Source organism: Peromyscus leucopus, chromosome 1 (genome assembly GCF_004664715.2).
Source record: "Peromyscus leucopus breed LL Stock chromosome 1, UCI_PerLeu_2.1, whole genome shotgun sequence".
Lineage (NCBI taxonomy): Eukaryota > Metazoa > Chordata > Mammalia > Rodentia > Cricetidae > Peromyscus > Peromyscus leucopus.
Window position 1 is genome coordinate 137,553,263 of NC_051063.1, and position 23,432 is coordinate 137,576,694.

At 40.5% G+C, this 23,432-nt stretch overlaps 1 protein-coding gene across 9 annotated transcripts in view; it reads right to left on the reverse strand.

The window, feature by feature from the left end:
- Nucleotides 1–23,432, reverse strand: part of Akap13 (A-kinase anchoring protein 13) — a 302,085-nt gene that overhangs the window by 139,117 nt on the left and 139,536 nt on the right. For 8 of the 9 annotated variants that reach the window (XM_037198603.1, XM_037198597.1, XM_037198599.1 and 5 more), the window contains exons 6-8: nucleotides 13,859–14,051; nucleotides 6,211–9,286; nucleotides 2,683–2,810 (exon numbers count right to left, since the gene is read on the reverse strand). In XM_037198603.1, coding sequence (XP_037054498.1) covers nucleotides 2,683–2,810; nucleotides 6,211–9,286; nucleotides 13,859–14,051 — 3,397 coding nt within the window. Of the gene's footprint in view, nucleotides 1–2,682; nucleotides 2,811–6,210; nucleotides 9,287–13,858; nucleotides 14,052–22,242; nucleotides 22,386–23,432 lie in introns of those variants that run through there. The other variant, XM_037198604.1, reaches the window with a different exon arrangement.

Genomic DNA, 23,432 nt, shown 5'->3' on the forward strand with positions numbered 1-23,432 from the left:
TGCCCAACTTAACATTTTTTAAAAGGAAAATCAAGAAGACAGAACGGAATGGAAAGACAAATCCACTTGCTTGCCTGCTCAACTTTCACTGGTACACAGTACTCTTTTTGCCAGAAGTTTACACACTACTTGCCAGTAGCCTACTATTGGTTTTGTATAGTCCCTGAAAAAAAAGTCTAAGAGTAGATTTTCTATTTTTTAAGCCCTGGAAAAATTTAAAGCAAAAATATTTAATGCTGTGAACATCATATGGAATTCAAAATTCAGTGTCTAAAACAAGGGTTCACTAAAGCACAGAAACATTCCATCTACTGTTGCTTTCCAACTGTGACAGCAAAGGTGACAAGCTAACTTTTCTACAGACCTCTGTTCTCTTCTGACACAGTGAAAATATAGTTAATGGATAGAAAGAGAAGAGTTAAATTGGAAAAGAAAGTAAGACACAGAAAATGTTGATGTCTGTGTCTAGGGGTTTTCCTTTCAGTTCACAGCAGAAAGAGCAAGTCTGGGCACAACACCAAGGGGAGAGGGGAGTGGTGGTCAGATTTCAATCATTTTAATAATGCTGCTAACACAAAAACTTCCTTTACACCTGAAAAATTTTCACGAACTGAAAATTGTATTGGTATATGTTTTCTGCACCAGGTAGAAATGGACACAAAATACAAGGTAAGAGATTCCCTCCATCCTAAATTAAAGACTAGCCCCAGATTCCACCTGCTTCTGATGCTAGTCACATGATTCTTCTAGGCTCTACTCCTTTTCAGGAAAATGAGGTATGCTGAGCAACCAGAAGTGTATTCTTTCTTTCAACTCCTAAAACTACAGGAAGAAACAAGAGAAGAACTGGGAAAGAACAAATCAAACCAAACTAGAGGCACTAAGTTCGAGGACTTGAGTTTCCTCCTTCCCCTTCTGAGGGGCTTCTGGAACAAAGATACATGCACCCACAAATCTTATATTCTCTTTTTTCCCTGGGGGGCAAATGCAACATTTATCTGAAAAATGCTTGCTATACAAGTAAACACCCGGGCATGAACATTATCTGCAACAAGGGGTGGGTTGGGACGGCCAGCACCTTCTTACGACTGTACTCCAATAAAATGAGGCTTTGTTATCATCTCATACGTCAAGCACTTTGGGATGGTACAGTTCTGTTTACCTACTGTGGTAATTTTAATGAAAATGCCACTCTGGCCTTTGAAAGGCAAAGATAATACACTGCCAGGCACACTGGCTTTCTAAGGGCAGTAGTGTACATGAGTGCATTAACTTGTTGGTCAGCATTCTAAAAGCCCGTCTTTGGCTAGCACAAAATTCAAAGCACAGAATACAAGGTTTTCTCAGCAAGTTTCCTTGATCTGCAAGTTATTAACTTTAATCAGAAGAAAATGTTTTTTAAAACCCACTGAAGGAGCTGAAGAGATGCTCGGTGGTTAGAAGCATATGCTGCTCTTCCAGAGGAACCAAGTCCCATTTACAGCACCCAGATCACTCTAGCTCCAAGGGATCCTACACACTCTTCTGGCCTCCAGAGGTACCTGCACTCATGCTCACATATCCCTCTCCCAATAATTAAAATAATCATTTTTTAAAATTCTGAATATTAAATTTGGAATGATTATATGGCCCAACAATTTCACTGGTAGGTACACAAAAACATGTCTACATAATATGTATGTCCACAGAAGCCATATGATTTCTAACAGTCCAAACATTCCAAAATACATACCTTATTTACAATGGTACATCTTTACAATGAAATACTATCTGGTAATAATCAATGATGCAACATGAATGAAACGTCAAAATACTATGCTAAGTCACTGGAGCTGGCGCATGAGCACATGCTCTATAATTCCATTTATATGAAGTTCATAAAGTCAAATGCATAGAAAGAGAAATTAGATCCCTGACTACCAGCAGGTGAGTGGAAGGGAGAAAGGCAGGGCAGGCTGCCAGTGAGCCTGAGGTTTTTGAGATGATGATGTCACAAGAACATAAACAGTCAGGCTGGATAGAAGGCCCAGTGGTTAAAAGCACTGATTGCCCTTCTGAAGCCCTCTTCTGGGGTCTCTGGGCACTGCACACACATGGTACGCAGACATACTTGCGAGCAAAACAAACATACACGTGAATAAATCTCGAAAAATAAAATATGGGCAGTGGTGGGTATACAACTCTACAAATATAAAGTGCTACCAAGAATATTTTCTTTGAATGGTGGATTTGCAATGTATGAATCCTCATGAAGCTGCTAAGGACATATTTACTCAACTTTTTCTTGGCTAACACTGACATTCTTCATATCTTAGACACTTTATGGTGCCCTTCACCATGAAGACATAAAGAACAAGTCATGTTTAATGAGGCGCACGGATGCCCTTTGGTGTACATTCTTGATGTGTCACCGTAAATGTGCCGACAGTTTCAAAGCCTTGTGCTCACAGGAAAAATGTTTTCACTGTCCTCTCCAAAGGACTCGTGTAGGAGAGACAATTCCAGAGCTTTGATGGCACCAACACAAGTTTAAGAAGAACATACCCTTGAGTTCAAAAGCAGACATGAAAGGAAGGATGAGAAATAAAGATATATGCCATCCTGCAAAAACTGAGGCTAGAGATCACAAAAGCAGAGCAAGCTGAAACACTCTGTCCACACAGGCCTGCAGATGCCACTTACCGCCTGGGTCCCAGGGCCTTGCTTCGTCTTGGGTGTGGTAGTTCCATTTCCTACAGCCTCCTCCTCAGAAGGAGCTCTGGTTTTACTCAGAAAATCCACTTCACCTTCATCTTTAGTGTCTGGCATTTCTGAAGAGAATATGGGTTATTCAGAGAGAGAGAGTGCATTTGATTTTTTTAAAAAAAGGTTCCTATGTGCTTTAGTATTTACACGACAAACTCCAGGTTTCATCTGTTTTGTTTGGTTTTCCATTAAATGGCAGGAGCTGGTGCCGTTTATGGCCCCACACTGAGCTTCTACTTATCACATGGTTCTGTGACTGGTTCCCAGTTTTTAAATGAATCTAGAGCTAAAGGAGTTTCAACTCAATGTCTACTAAGTGTCCATTTTATTAATGACTTTTCATGAAAAGCTATGAAAATTTATGTGTCAGTAAACTCATAAACTAAAAGGGTACAGACTAATATCTGAAATAAGGCAGTACATTTTAGACACCATTATAGCAAAATATATTTGTACAGATAAAATGTAAGATAAAAGCCACTGAAAATGAGAACGAGCTTCTGGGATGAGAATCACTTGAAAACTATATTACAGACCCTGGTCTATACTGTCAATTTAATCAGTAAGACAGGATAATTTCAGTAAATTATTTTTTTAAACTATTATTTCTTCCAAAAGCAAAATATAGTAAAGAATTAGACACTCTTTTCCTTCTGAAAAAAAGCTTTTTTAATTTTTCTGTTGTTGTTTCAGTATTAAATAGTCTGTCCCTATACTGACCATGTTCTCAACAGGCCCAACAGTAATAGTTTCTCTTACTGGGCCACCACACAGTCAAGCAAAAGCAGGAAGTGATGATAATGATGTTCAAGGCAAATTTAGACTTCTGACATTTCTTTAAAGAGGAAATACTGATTGAATAGTCAAACTTTACCTTCATTTTCCAAATATAAATGGAAATTCTGCCTCATTTCCACGTGGTTGTTAATAATCTCCCAATGCTACTACTCTGGCAATAAAAGCAATCCCCATCTAAAAGACTGAGGTTGCTCTCCTCAAAGAATAAATCACATTAAGACACATTCACAATAACAGCATGCGTGACCCTCTAGAAGATTTCTGATTGGGAAAGTCACATCCTAACAAAAGAACATTTATAATTCTTCCGACTGTCTTTTCTTTTATAATTATACAATCTTACTAGCAATTTAAAATAGGTAACCAAGTTTGCTTGTCCAGAGAACTAAAATCTGTTAGCTTTCATAAACTAAGTCTCATTAAGAAAAAAAATTTGAAGTAATCCCCTTTACAAAAAACCCTCGGAAAAAAAACTTTTCTAAGAGAAAGACAGAGAGAGAGAGAGAGAGAGAGAGAGAGAGAGAGAGAGAGAGAGAGAGAGAAACTGTGTGTGTGAAGGGGGATGTGGTTTTTATTTTACCGAGGAATGTGATTTTTAGCATAACCTCACCTTTCCTATGTGCAATCAATGGGAAATATGGACCAGCGACAACTGTAAACTCATCAATGAAGACTGTAAGATTAGCTTGGTTTGGTCAAGCACCACCAACCTTCTAGACTCGGTGATCAATCAATGCTTTCGGTGAGGTCAGGGTCACATTCCCTTCTTTTACAGGCTCCTTCCCAACCAACAACTAAACTTAACCCATAAAACAATCCATGAATAAACCCAACCTTCACAAAAAATACCCTTGGCTATGAGATCACACTCAGGTGCTTTTTTTTCTAAGGCAACGTAACCAGGGACTTTCCTCAACCCTGGCTATTTCGTGAAGAAAGCACCAATTTTTTCACCACTGGCTACTTTTTTTTTTGAAGTTAGAGGCTGAGCACCAACCCTGTTATGAGTCCTTTTGGTAACAAAACAAGTAACCCATCTACACAAGATACCCAACCCCGAACTTACTAACTTTCAAAACTTCTTTCTTCAGAACTTCGCACCATTTCTTAGTATTTTTATTACAGTTGTATATACTTAAAAACAAAAGTCTAAGATTCTGCCCGTTTTTTTTTTTTTTTTTTCTTTTCCTTTTTTTACCTTTTCTGATCCAGCGATACAGACACAAACTTCATAGTTCACAGTTGCTAGGGTCAAATTGTGATCACAGAACAAGAAGGAGAACTAATCCCACCCACCCAGGGTGGCCAAGGACAGAGCACCCAAAGCAAGGAAAACAGTCAGGGATCAACTTACGGCCACTCCCAGGCTTCTGAAGTGACAACCTGCCAAGGCCCCCAAAATAGATGTGTCCTGGTGCCTTGTCTTAAGTATTAGAGACCTCATTTCAATGTTGAGATAGATGTCAACCTAAAACAGTACTGAATTAAAAAACCCACAGTCCCACCTCAGCTTCCTTAAATCCTAAAACCACTGCTGGAAGTTGGGCTTTGAAGCGGCCAAAAAGCCCTTCATCAGGGCATAGGCATTGTGTTTAAATCCCATCTTCCCAAAGAATTTCTTTATTTTTGTTTGTTCATTTCTCTCCACCCCCACCCCCCACCCCACGCACACAATTCTAACATGTATTATACTTAAAAGCATTGCCAACAGTTAAAAAAAAAATCTAACAAAAAAGCATCAGAGAGGCATGGTACAGCTGGTAGCAGGTGGTGTATAAATGTCTGCATCCAACTGACCTTCAGGGACTTCAGAAGACAAGATGGGCAGCCATTCTGACTCCAGTTTCAGCTTCAGTCTCAAAAACCGTAAGAAGCTCTGTTCAGCGGGTTCATCCCACTGAGCACTGTCGCTTCTCTCTGCTCTCTCTCGACATGGTTACCCACCGATGGAACAGGCCGCCTGTGTTGAGCAATCTGCCCGGCGCAGCTGCTTCACCGAGATAAGCAGACACAAGGTCTGCCCGGCTGACAGCAGCACAGCAGGCTGGGCTTGGGCGGAAATCCTGTATCCTACCCCTGTGCGGTGCAGGACCCTGCATTCCCAGACTCTGCCCGAAGGCGAGGCGGCAAACCTGGAGTCTGTTCCCCGGGCAGGAAAAGGAGGGAGTACAAATCCCTGACTTCACCAGTGACCTAATATCACCATTTTAGACGTTCATTTAAAAGAGTGCTTCTCGAAAACAGCTGTTCGGGAAGGCAGCCTGACTTTAAATTCCCTTACGTTACATACAATGACTTGGGAGAGTTTCCAATTTGTAGACAAAGCACATTCATTTCAGCACTGTGTTCCGTGGTTCTAAAGAAAAGAACTAAATTGTCTGATTGACACCATCTCAGATCCAGGTACTGTCTTCCGGATTTAGACACTGTCACGGCTCCAGTGTAAGCTAAAAAAAAAACCCCAAGCTTTGCGTCTATAATACAGGAAGTAAAATCTGTCCAACTCAAGATGACACGTGTTTCCTGACAGTACTGACTATTAACTTGGCTACAACTCACACTACTGAGCAAGCAAGACCTTAAAACAGCAACGACATCCACACTCTTACCGGTACATAACAGAAATACGCTTCAGAAGCTGTTAATTTTATGAACCGCTTAGCTTACCTGGTGCTGGCTCAGGCCTGTCGACAGGTGGAACCATTTTCTCTGGTTCCTCTGTTTCCACAACACAGCTCCCGGCGGTTTCTGCCTGAGCATTGTCCACTGGCAGGGTCTCCCCAGGCAGGGAAGCACATGCACTCTCTGTGCAAACGTTCTGCAGCTGCTCAGTCTCTGGGATGGACAGCGACGGGTCACTGAGTGTTCCTTTAGTCAACAGCGTGCAGGAGGACTTGATGACAGCCTCCACTAGCTGAGTGGCGGTCTCCTCTATGGGGTCTGCCCCCACAGGTACATGGGCAGCTTGGGTTCCAGGTAGAGAGGTGGCATTCCTTTCCTCTCCCTGGACTGAGGTCTGTGTGACTTGCTTCATGTCGGCTGGGAGGACACTGTCGTTGAGAGCTGAGGGTCCTGTACCTGGGGGGAGGTCCCTGGCAAGAGGCTGCGCTGTTTCTTCATCGTTTGGGGCTTCTTTAGAGTCACTCATGGCACAGCTGAGGTCTGTTCCCTCCAGTTTTTCTCTCCTGCAATCAAGTGGTGCTATCTCTGGGGTTATGACTTCCTGTGAGCCAGTGACACCTTTGTCCAGTAAAGCTTCTGGCAGACGTGGAGTCATTTTCTTCTCTTGGTTAAACAACTCTGAAACTGGACTGTCTTTGACAGGGTGTGCTATAGCCTCACTTCTGGGCTTAGCAGGAGCTGATAAAGCATTAGGCACTGTAACATCTTCCATCACATTTCTGCTTACCTCACAAGCATGGGCTTTCTCTTGGAACTGAGGATCCACACCAACATCCAGAGCAGAAGGCTGATTACAATGAAGGGCCTCAGATGCATCTGGAAGCTGAGTGGGCAACAGAGATGAACTGCTCTGCCCTGTATCTGAGGCTGTCTGCTTGGAATCTGCAGCCAGACTTGCTGTAGGTGGCACCAGGCTCTTTCTAGCCCCACCTTCAGTCTGCGGGGAGACCTGTGGGGCCACTTCCTTGTTGTGCTTAGTTTCTGTTTTCAGACCGGCAGAGGGTGTGCCTGGTGAGGTACTGGGCTGCACTGCTTTCTCCCCAGCACAAACGGCGGCCAGAGGGTTTTCACATGACCTTGCTATCTCTTGCCCAGGAGGTGGTGTTCGCTGGTTTTCCCTTGACATTTCTGAAGAATGCATTTCTTCTTTAACGGAGGAACACCTCACTGCTTTTTCCTTGTCGTCTTGCCCCAGAGCTGCTGAGCTCTCTGGAACCACCAGACTGCCACCTTCTTCAGGCAGAAGAGAGTCAGAGACCAAAGCAGCTTTATCCACACCTTGCAGTGAAGAGTCGCTCAGAACTTCGGGTGTCGCTGTTGGCCCGGGGCCCTCGTGATCTCCACCAAGGCTTACGGGGCTGGTATTCCCCATGCTGGGCTGAAGCTCTACAGCAGAGGGCCCAATGGCCCCGTCTCCTAGCTTACCAGGATCATTCGAATCTCCATCTGGGCCATCTCTACAAGCTATAGCTCTATGGAGCCGAGGAGTTGCTGTTCCCTTTTCTTTCTGGGAGGGGACAGGAGAAAGTGCGTCATCTTTGGTTACTGATTCACTCTCTGGACTGCTTGCCAGAGAGAAACTGCTGCCTGGTGGCGGTACCCGGTCTGGCACTTGTTCTTTCTCGGTTTGGGGGACAACTGAAGGCGAAGGTGAAACATCCTCCAGCATATTTGCTAAAGGTGGATCTTGTTTTAAATCTTCTCCCTGGCTCTCTGCATGTAAAACACAGGGAGGACACACCCCCACAGATTCCTGGGTAGTTTCTACAGTGTCAGAAGTGACTGTGTCCACTTGTGGGTCTTCTGGGCCGAGGGCAGTGCATGGATCCTGCGTGTTTGGCTGTATTGTGCTATCGGGCAGACTAACTTCACCACGGCAGTGTTTTACAACCGACTCACCACTAGAAGTCACTGTGTTCTGCTGACATGAAGACTCAGCACAAGATGGACCAGCCGCAGTTGGAGAACAGGGCAGCGCCTGGCTGTTTTGGCTTGGAGTAGGCCATGAATTAGATTCTGATTTCTGGTTTGGCATCCCATCTGGTTTGGGCCCAGAAAGGGTTAAAGGCAAGGGTGATGGTGTCTCACACAGGCCTGCTAGGGGAGTATCAGGTGCTGGTGCACCTGAAATCTTGTCTTCTGCAGCAGCTGGAAACAGCAGAGAGCTCTGGACACTTAGAGCATCAGTTCTCTGCTCACAACTTCCCTCCCGAGTTTCCTTTCCAGTTTTCTCAGTAAGGCTTTCTCCAGGACTCAAGGCAGGCAAAGACTCAGCAGCCACATTGGCACCCAGGGCACTGGCGGCAAAGACATGGTTTGTAATATTGGCTTTCTCCACAGGTTCGTGGAAAGCTTGAACACCGGACGCCTCAGCCGTGCTGACATCAGACTTCTCAAATCCTCCCTCTGTGCCTTCCCCTACCTGATGCTTATTCTTCTGGATGGCAGCACTTGGGTTCAGTGAGCTAGGTTCTAGTTCCCCTGCATTCTCTGGGGCACCAGCATCTGTTGAAGAACTGTCTAGTAGCTCCCTTCCAGAAGAATGCTGGCATCTCCCTGGCTCTGTGACCATGACTTCCTGAAGCACATTGCCCCCGCTGCTCGGGGGCTGCTGACCTGTGGCCGCCCCAGAGTGTTTTGTTCCAGTTACTTCATTCCTGTTTCCACAGGATGGAAGGCCTTCTGCGGCCTTTAAGCCACAGTCGGGTATGCTCTGAAGGCAGTTGTCTTGATGAGATGCAGAGCTGGAGTCCACGGCAGATGCTGGCTCCTCCTCTTCCCCTTTCCTCCCCACCACATCTTTATTCTTAGGAGAACAGGCTACATTTCCCTCCTCAGCCGCACTTGACAAATCACAGGACCTTTCAGCCCTCCTCACGGGACTCCCTCGGCAGCACAGAGTGCTCTTAGTTTCTTCAGAAGAGGGCTGCTGGTGGTCAGAAGGCTCTGGTGCACCGGGAAGGAGCTGGCCATCTCTCTCTGGTGCACTGGGCACACTGGAAGAACCTTGTGCTGTCACCATTAAAGGCACAAGATTGTCCATCTGCTTCAAGTTTGTTTTCTAGGAGGAAACCAAAGACACTTTTTAAAAAAATGACCATGAAAAGAAAGGGGAGGGGGAACGAGAAAACAAAATCGACCACGGAAAAAAGGTGCCACTGGCACCTGCAAGCTAAGTCCTGTTGGACAGAACTGTCTTTCCAAGCCTTCTCAGTTAATGCAGGAGGCACCAACCTCTGACCACATCTGTGTGTCAACTGGGATGTAAGTTTATTTAGATTCTACTCAGTCACGGATTTCCATATTAAAAAATAAGATTAAAAATTAGGCCTCAAAAGCCTTGTTTTTAAAAAGCATCTTCAAGTAACAGTGAGGATCTTTAGGCACAGAGTCTACTTCCATCTGCCTCAAATATTAATGCAAATCCAAAACCTAACCATTTTTAAAACTCTTTTCAATCACAATATTCAGTCACATAACCATATCCTCAAAACATGTTCAACTCAATATACATGAACTAAGTAGGTTCAGAATTAGGGATAATATGCATCAGTTTGATAAAAAGTGGTTTTTGTGGTATCCATACTAAATCTTAAGGAAAAGAGAACATACACTATCAACTACAGTCAAGGGTCCTGTGAGCTGCATGGTATTAAAAATCTTATCAAAAACAGTTTTTGCCACCTTAAAATTTTTGGGTAATTTAGTTTTGTTTTATTTGTTTTCTGAAATAAGGCCTCAATATGTAGGAGAAACTTACTATGTAGACAGGCTGGCTACAAAATTGTTTAATCCTGTTTCTGCCTCCTGACCACTGGGATTATAGGTTCACATTATCATGCATAGCTTATGAGTTTTTTATATTATTATATAAATACAGCAAATATGAAAGAAATGGCTAACACAATTACAGTTCATAGAAAGAACACGACACTGTTATATAAACTATGAAGACTATCTAATTTATCTTCTACTATTGTCTGTATCTCTGTGTGTGTGTGTGCGCGCGTGCGTGCGTGAGAGTGAGAGAGTGAGAGAGAGAGAGAGAGAGAGAGAGAGAGAGAGAGAGGGAGAGAGAGAGAGAGAATGTTGAAAAGCTAAATAAAATTTACAGTTAATAGAAAGTTATAAAGCAAGCAGAAAGGGGACTGGGGAGATTGCTCAGTGCTGAAGGGTGCATACTGCTCTTGCAGAGGGCCTGAGATTTCTAGTCCCAGCACTAGACCTACCTACATCAAACAGCTTGCAACCACTTCTAACTACAGCTCCAGGGAATTCAAAAGCCTCCTCTGGCCTCCAGTGCACCTGCACTTATTTGCATATTCTCCCCGACATGTACCCCTGCTCCCCCACAGTTAAAAATAATCTTAAAAATAAATATAAAAATATCATGGATATGCAGACAAGGCCCAGGAAAACAGACACCAACCAGAGTCAAACCTTTAATGGGTTTATAATATCAAAATTCAGCAACTGTTACAGTACTATCTATTTGGTACATAATTATTGAAAATACCTGTTCTCCATTTATTATTTGCCTATTGAAATAATTTTATATACACCCATTATTAATCTGTAAATATACTGAGTAGTATATCATCAGATTGTTCCTGCTCATTAAAGCTATTGTAAAGTTTGCAGGTAAGAGTAACAGGTGTTATCCGTGCTATGAGAGTCAGCATGCCAAAGCCCAGACTTTACCCTAAACATGTCTATGTTATATTCCTTAAGAGTATTCAAAATCAGCCGGCTAACACTTCGCCTAGAAGTCAGGACAGTAAGTCAATACCCTTGATGAAAGGTGAACATCGCAGACCAGAGAAACAAGTAGACAGGGCTGCCTAAAGAATAGTCAAAGTAATGATGAAATGTGCAAGCTGGGTTTCCTTAATTAGATGACTATCCGTTAAATGAGAGTTCAAAAGTGAAAAAAGTAATTTCGAAACAGTCTATTCAAAGGAAAATGGCAGGCTGGAAACAATTATCATTCAGAAAGGCAGAAGGCGGCTGGAGAGATGGCTCAGAATACTGGCTGCTCTTCCAAAGGACCTGGGTTCTACTCTCAGGACTTACATGATGGCTCACAACTCACTGAACTCCAGGTCCAGGGGATACAATGCCTTCTTCTGCCCTCTGAGAGCACTGCACACACAGGATACATAGACATACGCACTTGTCGCAGAAATAATGCCTGCTCCCAAAGACGCCCCTGGCATCGAGCTGGCCCTAGATGACCTTAAATAAAATTATTACCAGGCTGTTTCCAAATCAAATCAGCTTTGAAATAAACTGGGTGGAAAAATTACCTAAACTTAGCTTCTCAGATGCTACAGTCCAGAGAGATGCAGCCATATGATGTCTATATTACCCACAATAAATGCTACCAAGGAGTCTGTAATGATTTTATGTCTGGCAACCATTTTATCTTCAATGCTTGAGTGGATTATAAAACCCTTAGTTTTCAGATGACCTTTTAAACTGTCAACTATTTATTTAAACATGGCAGCTCTATCATCATTCCCTGAACAGTGGTGAAAGGTTTTTTTTTTTCCTAAGGAGTCAGTTCCTTCTTGGTCTTTAGCAACAATCTAGAAATTCTGGCCTCCTATCATTCTAAAACATTAAAAACATGTCTTTTCATGACATTTTGTTCTACTTGCTACACGTCTGCACATCTGTGGTGGCTATGACTATTGTTCATTATTTCAGAAATTTGGGAAGAATTTCAAATTTAAAGATCTCAGCCGTATGGGCCAGCAAGACGGCTCCATGAGTAATGCACTTGCCATGCAAGCCTGAGAACCTAATTTCATCCCCCAAACCCACAACCAAAGGAGAACCGACTCATACACTTGTCTTCTGATCAACATACACAAGTCCAGTAAAAAGGGTGCGTGCATGCACGCACACACACGCGCGCGCGCGCGCACACACACACACACACACACACACGAACTAAAAAGAGTTTTTTTTTTCAAACAGTATATTCTAATCAGTTTCCCCTTCCCCAGCTCCCCAAATCCACACACTTTCATTCTCTCTTTCATTAGAAAACAAACAGGCACCTAAAACAAAACACATAAAATAGAAGAAAAAGAAACAAACCAGAATAGGATAAAACAAACAAATAAACAAACAAACAGGAAAAAAAAAGAGCCAACGTGAAAAGCACTGGATATACAGAGGTGCAGGGACACAAACATTTGCACACCACAATTAAGTTTGTTTTGTGTTGACCACATACTGCTGGGCATGGGGCCTTCCTTAAGTGGGACTGCAAACCCAGTGAGACTACTGGGAAAAACTAATTTTTCCTTTATGAGCAGTTATCAACTGAAGGTAGCTCAGGGTTAGGGATGGGGGCTTGTGTCCACTTTCCCTGCTGGTGCTGGGATCCCATTTGGCTTAGACCTGTGCAGGCCCTGCACATGCCACCACTGTGTCTCTGAGTTCATATACAGCTACAAACCCTTCAATCTACAGTGGTGACCTGCCTGCAAGATACACTGGTACAACAGTGGCCCAGAGCTTGTGGGAGAGAGTTACTACTATCTGAGTGGATTTAGGCCCATTCATGAGACGGAACCTATGCCGGACGGTGCTCACGTGGCCAAGAACCTGGACTAGATAGGCCATGGGCCTAGGGGAAAACCCAATACTACTGTTCTGCTCAAGGAATGCAGCAATAAAATGATCCCGAACAACATTCTGCTCTACTCATAGATGTTCAGCCATCATCAGAGAAGCTTCGTCCTGCAGTAGATGGGAAAAAAACAGAAACCCAAGACGGAACAAAGTGCTGAGAGTTTGAGACCCTGGAACAACTCAGTTCTAAGTGGCATGTCTCCATCAAATCCCTTCCCTCAGAGCTCAGGAACCCTGTGGAAGAGGAGGTGAAAAAATGGGAATAGCCAGCGGGGAGGAGGGATACCAAGGAAACAAAGTCTTCTAGGAGGGAGGGAGGGAGGGAGGAAGGGAGGGAGGGAGGGAGGAGGGAGGGAAGAAGGAGGGGGGAGGAGGGAGGGAGAGAGAGAGAGAGAGAGAGAGAGAGAGAGAGAGAGAGAGAGAGAGAGAAAGAAAGAAAGAAAGAAAGAAAGAAAGAAAGAAAGAAAGAAAGAAAATTAAAATTAAATCTCAGTCCTCTGCTGCTACAATCTGAATGCTAGTTCTTTATCTTAAGTGGCAACTATCCTAGTTTGCTTGCTTTCTATAGCTGTTATAAACCCCATGACCAAATCTAACTTGGGAAGGGAAGGGTTTACTAGATTTTACAGCTCTCAGGTATAGTCCATCATTGCAGGATATAAAGGCAGAAACTCAAGCAGGAACCTGGAGGCAGGAGCTGATCACTGTGGAGAATGCTGCTTACTGACTTGCTTCCCACAACTTGCTCAGCTTGCTCATACAAGTCCCTAGACTATCCACCCAGGGGCTAAGCCCTTGCAGCTGTTTCTCAACTGAGGTTCCCTCTTCCAAAATGACTCTAGCTTGTGTCAAGGTGATGAAATACTAACCAGCACACCAACACTGAAAACTAACAATGCTTTTATCAATTTACATTCTAATTATATCAAGACTCGTTGGGGGAGGGGGACAGGCAGACAACTAACTAAAAATGAAAACGTTCCCTTACCATTAGCTGCTGTTGGATATTCATGAGTTTAAAAATATGTCCAGTACAACTGTCTCCATGGGATTCACGATGTGATTCAGATTCAGAAGTCAATGTATAGACGTCCAATTCTCGATGGTGCCTCACCGAACAGTCTCCGTAAGGGATTTCATAGGATAAACTGCTCCAGGAATCTGGTTCACCAGCATTTTCCCTGCAAGTAAGTGATCTCCGGTTAACACACAAATTCTACTACCAGGCACTGATTTCATATTCTAAGTATGATGTAATATTTCTGATCGACCTCTGAGCCTTCAGAGCAGAAAATGGATCTATGCAGCCCTAATGATTCAAGCACATGACAAGTATCTCTATCCTCTTTTCTTCTTTGCAAGAGAGCAGAAATCATTTAGGAAAATTTCCTAAGGATGTTCTTTTGATCAAGACAGGGAAATCTGGAATCTTTAAATAGTTAATATCATGCTACTAATCAAATAATGAACTATAAGGATGATGGCTTCAACCTGATCTTCAACAGTAGCAAGGCCTATTAAGACTGGATTATAAAGAGACTACACTATATGCTAACAAACTTCAGTTCCATTAGGAAGGGAAGAACCAGTCACCCCAACCCCTTAAGATACTCCTTTGAATCACTAGGTAGATGAGACACCTTCAAAATTCTTAACTACACAGGGGAAAACTACAATGTTATATATACTATTCTCTTCAACACACTTAGAAAACCTCGTTTTAAATGAAGCTCTGGTTCTACAAAATTCAGCTGGTTATGTGGCTCAGTGGTAGAACACCTGGGCTTGATTTTTCTGTAAGATCCTGGGTTTGATCCCCAGCACCAAACAAAACAAAAAAATCATAAAAATAAAACTCAACATTGCTAAATCATAATATGAATATATGTGGTATACAAATAAAGCTGATTGAGTACAGACACGAACAACTTCTGGCCTAAGACTAAAAACATGAAACTATCTTTCTGATAAATGTAGGAAACATCAGATGTAGTAAGGAGGGAAGGTTTACTTGAAAACATTTTAAAACCAGTGAACACAAAAAGGAGTAACAAGTTCTCTCTCATCAATGTTTTGCTAGTGTATCCACTGGGTTTGTTCAAGGCAGGTGGGTTTCTTCTATAAAGGTCACAGTACTTGTAACTTTACCTCTACTTATAAAGTCACCCATGTCCGTGTCTGCTTGCAATGCATCAGGTACACTGGTTTTATGCTGAAGGGATTTGTGAGTTGAAAACAAACGGATGCCTCACACAGTGTATCACACAATTTCATATTCTCACTGAATATATTTTGGCACACACTTCAAGTTAAGGAGCCTCTTCTGTTTTCAGCAGTACTTCTTGGCTACTCTAATCCACACTGTCTTTCTTGTTAATCAGATACAATGTATACAATGCAGAGTTGAGATTTCTGGACTCAAAGCCAAGCACTGAATTTCTTGGCTATATAATGTCATAAAGTGTCTTAATGTCCCTGGATCTTAGCTCTATAATCTGTACACAGGGATATGACAGTTCAAACATTAGTTCAAGAAATGGATAAAGTGAACATGAAGGGCTTAACACAGGGAAGGAGCAAGCCTGTGTTGCCTGTTACTGCCCACTCCTGCTATACTGAGGTCCGCCCATACATTCTACCATTCTCAAAGCATAGACCTTCTTCATACGGAGTCAGCACATTTTTCATTTTAAAGTAACTTTCTTTGTTCAGTCTACTTCCCATTTGCAGTGTAACTACTCAGCACTGTCTTGAGTAGAAGCCTTTCCTGTATCTACCATTAGTGACTAAGTTGCCCCTTAGTTGTAACTTTTGCCTAGTTACTACCTAAAGTCTACATTGGAAACTGTACACAAAGATTTTATTGCCAAGTCTGGCAGAACACAAAAGCATACCTACAAATACACTAGGGAGATTCTGTTTCTCTCAATTGGTGAGTTCCGATGCCCTGGTTAAGACCTTTTTAAAAATGAGTGAAATGGAGACCTGTAGATGAAGGAACTAAAATAGTACAGAAAGGTCTACAGAGATCTCTACCACTTCCTCTACCTCCCCTTTTTAGATCATGGTGAGAAAACTACCACTATGATGAAAGCAAAGTATTTTATTACTAACTTGCATTTATGCAGTATAGACATCATTTCATTATATTAGACAGTATTAAGTGTCTTAAATTGTCACATTTAAGCAGATCCTGAAACAGACTTCAAACTTTTAATCTTCCTGTCAAAGGTGGTTTATATTGTTTTCAAACATTCTTGTGAGTCCCAAATTGTGTGTGGTTTCTAGCATGGCTCCAGAAAACCCTCCTCAGAGCTCAGCAATACCATGTGGTCTAATGACTCATCTGTAACCTCACCTGAGGACAAGTACATGTATCTTTTAAATATCCTGTTTCCACTGTTCTACACAACCCCAGTGCACATTACAGGTGCCCGGGTATTTGTTGGTATTCTACCTCTGAGAAACAAAGTAGAAATATCTTCTACTTTCCTCAAGATGTTTAAAATGGTTTCAGACTGATTCTGGGGATGGACAGAAACCCCAAAGAAAAAATGACCCAATGCATTAAGTAGTCATGGTTTAAAAACCACAAGTAGAATAAGAAACCCAAAGGACATAATAACCCACTGGGAGAAGATTACGTAAAGTTGACTACTGGGTTGTTGACAAAAAAAAAAAAAAAAATGATAATAAACCTGTAATAGATCCAGTGTCTATTAATGCAATTTACAACCCCCCTCCCCATTATTCTTGGATTACAATACAGCACCAGGCTGGCCCAGAACTCATAATCCTTCTGCTCTGGCTTAAGCAATGCTGAGATTATAGCCATGCACCATCATAAAATGACAATTTTGATAAATGCACTATTTAATGAGAGAATGTTCTTATTCTTAAAGTGAGACAAAAGTATAGAGATATCTGTGACTTAGTTGTCAATGAGTTTGATAAAAATATTTCTATATATGTAGATATGCAAAGATAAAATAACTACAGCAAAAAGTTAGCAAATGAAGAATTTAGATGAATAATACACAGAAGTTCATTGTATTATTGTTCCATCTTTCCTATAGGTTAAAAAATATCAACACAAAAAGTTAAATTATCAAGCAATTTAAAGCATGCAAAGGTGGTATTAATTCTTTTATTTTTCTGTGATTTTTATTTATTTATTTATTTATTTATTCATTCATTCATTCATTTATTTTTGGTTTTTCAAGACAGGGTTTCTCTGTGTATGTAAGTTTTGCGCCTGTCCTGGATCTCACTCTGTAGACCAGGCTGGCCTCGAACTCACAGAGATCCGCCTGCCTCTGCCTCCCAAGTGCTGGGATTAAAGGCGTGCTCCACCACCGCCCGGCTATTTCTATTTATTTAGGGAAGGGGAGAAATACTATTTCTAGGAGAAAAAAAAAAAACCTAGGTACTTCTAAGATGCAGTGATCTTGATAAATACTTCAAGTGTATTATTTAATCTTCATACCAGTCCTTACACACAGCTATTTAGGGTGAGGAAATTAAGGCTCAAGTATTCATTCATTTACTCAAGGTACAATTCATATACACTAGCACTGATTAACCTGTGGGGAAGATCAAACTTTACAGGAACAACTCAGGCTACAAGTTTACCTCTTCGAGCATACAATTTGACATTAAAAATGGTAATAATTTCTTTATAAAGTTGTGGCAATTGCAAAGTTTAATAAATTATCTAAGAACATCTGGCATACAGCTGAAGTCAGTAATAATTAACACCCTCCCTACTCAGCACATTACCAATAAGTAAGGGAATAATACATCTGAATACAAGCCAGGCTGGCTCCAAAGCCTGCACTCTCCCATTGCATATAATGGTGCTTTTGGTAGAAATGACTGATTTTTTGTAAGAATGCCACAGAAGGAAGTTATAAAGGGTCATTCCAAGGCAGAATGAGGCAAAAGGTCTTGGGGGAAAATTCTCTTGCTGAGTCAAAACAATGTCCACTCCAGGTAGAACACTTTCCAACACAAATTCTATGATCTAAAAAAAAATTTTTTTTTTCTCAACTCCATCTGCCAAATTCCTCAACAGCCCAGCAAGCACTGGTGACATTCTAATGAAATGTAACAGAAATGGGCAACCCAAAGTCTCAGAACCCAGATATTCCGAAATGAGCACCGTCTACTCCAGTGAAGCGCAGCTACCAAGGAAGGCTGTTGTGCCGGAAGGTGTCATACCCATGTTGTTCACAAGCTGCCCACCGTTACCCGCCTGACTGTAAAGGAGGAAAGCACTCTATTTGCTGTATCAGTATCAGTTCACCTGAAACTTATCTGTGTTGAACTGAGGCTTCCCTAGAGGGTAAGCCACAGGGCAGTTAGAGGAACATTCAAACTGTTGATGTTTGAGTAAAATTTCATTTATATTGTATCTGGTCTAGGATGAACGACTTTGATTCTATATACGAGAGGTTTATCAAGTGTTATGAAAAAAAAGAAAGCCCGCAAGGATGGTGGATGGGGGGGGGGGCAGAAAAGTGGGAGAAATGGGAAGTGGTTGGGAAAATCACTAAAATATGCTTTATTTAAATATGTTTTAATTATACCTAGATCGTTATATGGAGTTTATTTTGAAAATACTTTTAAAATCAAAAGAAATGGGAACAGTAGCTTTCTTATCGAGTTAACTTAAAAATTAAAGACATATAAAGAGAAAGATGAGCAAATAAAACACACACACACACTCACAAAGTAGTAATAAAATTCTATTTCCTTCCAGAAAGGAGAGATGGAAAGAGGAGGAGCAGGGACATACAGGATACACACTACCATTTTCTCTTACTGCTAACATTTATTAGTTGCTTAACAAATATCAGATATTAAACTATGTACACGTATCCTCCCATTTATTCTCTCGGTATTCATGAAGATGATAACTACCCCAATTTGCAGAAGAGAACGCTAAAGCTGTAAGTGAAAAGCAACTGACTAACTTGACCTCCAATCAGTAAGCAGCTGAGCCCACACCTGGCTCCATCTTTGGTAGATGATATCATTGTACTGCACTGTCATCCATCACAGCGAAGGGCACCTAAAAATCATTTTAAGAGAACGTCAGCACTGCTGACCAAAATCAAACTGTAGGTTAGAGGAATACTTATAAAAATGACCTGAAGCTTGAGAAGAAAAATATAAATAGGTAAAACAATTTCAAAAGGATGATATAAAACAGACCAATAAAGTCCAATGTACAGGCATAGACAGAGACAAAGCAGGCTGACTGGTCTTTAAAATCAAAAAGTGAAGACCTGTTTGCTAATTTAAATGGTTTATTCATGGAGAAATGAATGTACAATCTCTTCTAGTCCTACTGAACCTCACTTTTAATGACAAATCTAAACATGAATTTGTTAACATCACTGTACTGAACATTAAAATTACCTGATTAATAAACATCCATGTAAAGACTCTACAATTCTGTAAGCAATTTGTTAATTAAATCAATGACTTTAAATTACAATAAAGTTATGATTCTGTAAACTACTTTTTCCACTTGAAAAAGAAAATTCTGCTTATTAGTCTGATAGGACACTCAACTTTCAGTCAGGAGGTTCACTTGCCAATAGACTAGGTTACTGAAATTCAGGACAGAGACCCATAAACAAACCAATAAGCTTCTAGGGACCTAACACACTGTCAGAAAGCCCACTGCTTTGACTGAAGTTTTTCAGAGTTTATTACTGAAATGTGGTCACCTCATCCGTCAATTAGACCAATAAGTTAGGTCACAATAAAGAAACAATTCGTTTGTCATAAGCTAGTATGACTTTTTAAAAAAATATTTATTTATTTATTTATTTATTTATTTATTTATTTATTTATTTATTATGTATACAGTGTTATGCCCACGTGACTGCTCTTCCAAAGGTCCGGAGATCAATTTCCAGTCACTAGTGTGACTTTTCTCTCTCCTAATCTGCTACTTTTGCAGCAACATGGAACATTATTCTCCCCAATAACAACACTGTACAGCAGATTAAGTGAAAAGGAAGAAAATTTCTCTATGATTAAAGAGCCACAGCCTTTTCTTCCCAATTTATTATAAAGTAAAAACCCTAAAAATAAATTATTTGGGAAATGAAATTTAAACAGATACTGGGAAGTGGTTACTAGCAAGACAAAGAAAAAACCAACACCAGCTAGAGACTGATAGGAAAAGGTTTCATTACTCCATCAAAGGGATGCTTTACATAGGCCTGGGCAAAGCTAAAAGTTTACCTGAATAGGATTCAGGATATTTTAAAAGCCCAGTTCACAACTGGTTATTATTAGTGATTATAATAATGATTATATCAAAAGCATCCAAAGATCAACTTTAATAGCCACGTTACTATGGGCTTCTATAATTTACTGAGATGATTGATTCCCTTGAACCAAATATGAATTGCTGGGAGCAAATTATAGCTCACAATAAACAAAATGCAACTGTAAAGGATTATCTAATCTCAATAACAACAAAAACCACATTTAATCTTCCAAGTGAAAATACCAATATTCTGTATATAGATGAAACATAAATAAACTAAGGTTTCAAGAGCTACAGTGCAAGAGCAAAGCCTATTTATTTATTTATTTATTTCCAGCAAAGTATTTGCTCAGTTTGGTAGCTTTTGTAGATTAGATTATATGTAAAGCTAAACACAAATGTTTTAGATTACATTTTAAAATGATACAATGAGGTGCTGTGAATGTGCAATTTTTAATGTTTTCAGAAGCCTATGTGCCCTAAAAGAAAATGTATTTACCAATGTTCCAGAATATATTCATAGAAAATGTTGACTTGCTCTATGTGAGCCATAAAATGCAAATATAAATCTTATGAAATAGGAGGGGGCTGGGCTAACACAGGAAGCTATTACCACTCCTCAGTATTTGAAAATGTATTAATATGAGTATTTGTTTCAGATGTTCCTACTGGTCTTTTCCATTATGGATAAATCCCCAAAATCTTGTTGAAAAGAACACCAAAGAGCATGTCATTTTATTATATATAAAGGCTCTATGCCTGAAGCCTTTCCCTTCTTTGTACTGCTTTCAAATTCAAACCTTGAGATACCTCAAAATATTAATTTCTAGACATTTAAATAATAAATTACATATTTTCTCCAACATTAAAAAATATTTATTCAGTATTTATTATGAGTCTAGATACTAGTTATATATTAATGAAGAAATAAGAGCTACAAGGATCCTACTGAAACACAGCTTCTTTTACTGAGAGATACAATTTGAATTCCTCATGTAAGTCATCAAGAAAAGCTCTCAGAGGCAACAATGAAAACTGACTTTAATGATAAAGATTCAGCAAGTAGCGTTAATGAAACAGATAATTTCAAGCAACCAGCACAGAATGCATAAAGAACCCAAGGTAGTAATGAGCTGGCTGGTAAGGCCAGGGCCACTGTAGCTGGGCAGAGAAAGCAATGGGAATGGGGAAACTGTTTATGAAATGAGGTTTGAGAGTTGTATGTGAGAGCAGTGTGAGTCCTGATGGGAACCAGAACTTTATTCTTAGTGGTGGTGACACAACATTGAGAAGGTATACAAAACAAGAAAATCCAAAGGATGACTTTAACAAACAATATTTGCTGCTTAGGAAGAAACCAGACATCATTAGCCTTAATCTTTAGACCTCTGGGGCTAGTATCACTGCATTTGCATTTTGCATGTAAGGAAATTTAGATTTGAGGGGTAATTTGCCTCCAGAAGCCCCAGCTAATAAAATCAAAAGGTCAGAAATTGTACACAGACTCAATTCTAAAACCGTGTGCCTCTTTTTTACTTTGCAACATTAACTACCTCTGTAGTAGCTTCAAATTATAGCAACATCCAAATTGCACAAAAATTTGATATAATATGTAACAGAAGTCAATCAGGCATATTAGGTATTTGTTTTCATAGATGCACAACACATTTTTAAATTGTAGAATAATACAGATTAGAAGTCATTCTCTAGAGATAAGGTTTTAGCATCCAAACTGAGAGTCTATAACTGGGCAATAAACCTAAGAGTTTACATATGCAGTTCAACAAAATTCAATATGCCTACAGTAGACTTCAACTAATTCTGAATAACCTAGCTGTTCACAACAATCAATAATTTATCTCTCTACCCACTCACCTTGCAACTTCAAAAAAAAAAAATAAGGCTTAATGCTAACATATACGAAAAGTCTCAACAAATTAATTACAAAGAAAACACTCTTCTAGACTTATAACACTAGTCATTCATGGGAAGTCCAAAGCTACTTTTTGCTCAATTATAACAAAAACCTAGTGAAAAACTTTAGTGAAGACTAATAATACATCAGTTTGAAAGTTGTTACTTACACTTGTCTGCTCAAGCACCATGAATATCTCAAGCCCATCCTATTTGGGTTCTGGACTCATACTATCACTTTAAGAAAAGACAAAAACACTCAGGCCAGCCCTCGAAAATGGGGTGTTCTGCCCTGAGCCTACTTTGGACAAGGAACTGCAACATCTGGTTCCTTATTTGAGAGCTACTGCAATATTTTTCATGAAGCCACATCACTGTAACATTGCCAAACCTCAACGGCGTTTACAAAATCAACCACAACTCCACTGAAATGGAGCTGAAAAGTCTAAGTTCCAGAAGAGAAGCAAAGTAGACCAAGGGGAAACAAGTTATTCTGCTCAAAATGGAGCTATCGTCATAGCTAGGTATTGTCAGGTAAATACCCACATATATGCAGATTCACTAGGAGTTTTACTGGCTTTCCTCTTCTCTGTTTTTTGAGGTGTGAAGGTGTGGGATGTATTGGTCCATTTTCATTACTATAATGAAATACTGGATAGGTATAAATAAAAGAGGTTTGTTAGTTTAGTTAAGAGGCTAAAAGTTAAGGTAAAAGCATTGGCTCTGGGAAGACCCTCCTTGGCTGTGTCATCTCATGGTGGATGGATGGCACAGAATTCCAGAGTATGTATGGAAGCAGGGGTCATATTACTAACAAAAGCCAAAGAATGACGTGGGGTCAGGTTTAGGCTTTTATAAATAGGTCTGGTTATAAGAACTGCCTTCATCTCTTCCCAGTGTGGTCCTCTCAGACTTTAGGGCTGTCCAGAGTGCCTCACCTTTGATGAACACTGCACTGAGGATCAATATATGAGGCCCAAACCCTATCCAAACCACAGCAGGAGACAGAATTGTTACCCTCCCCTAAATAACCAGCACAGGAGAAGAACAAAGGAAAAGAAAAGCCAAGAAGACACATAATTTAGCAAGCCCTATCTATCATTAGTACCGTGTTATAAACATTTTCTTCTTAAATAGTTAGGAAAAGAGGAGTAATTAGAACATAATTAGAAAAAGACAGCTTTAGTTTGGCTTCCTTACTCCAATAGGACCACTTGTGTGATCTTGGGAGTATAGTTTCTCTGCACTTCAATTTTCTCATCTATAAGGACAGAACACTAAGTGCATTTTGAGGACAAATGAACAGGAATGCCAAGGGTTAGTTAGCCCACTGTTTGTATGCCTCACACTACAAAGCAAA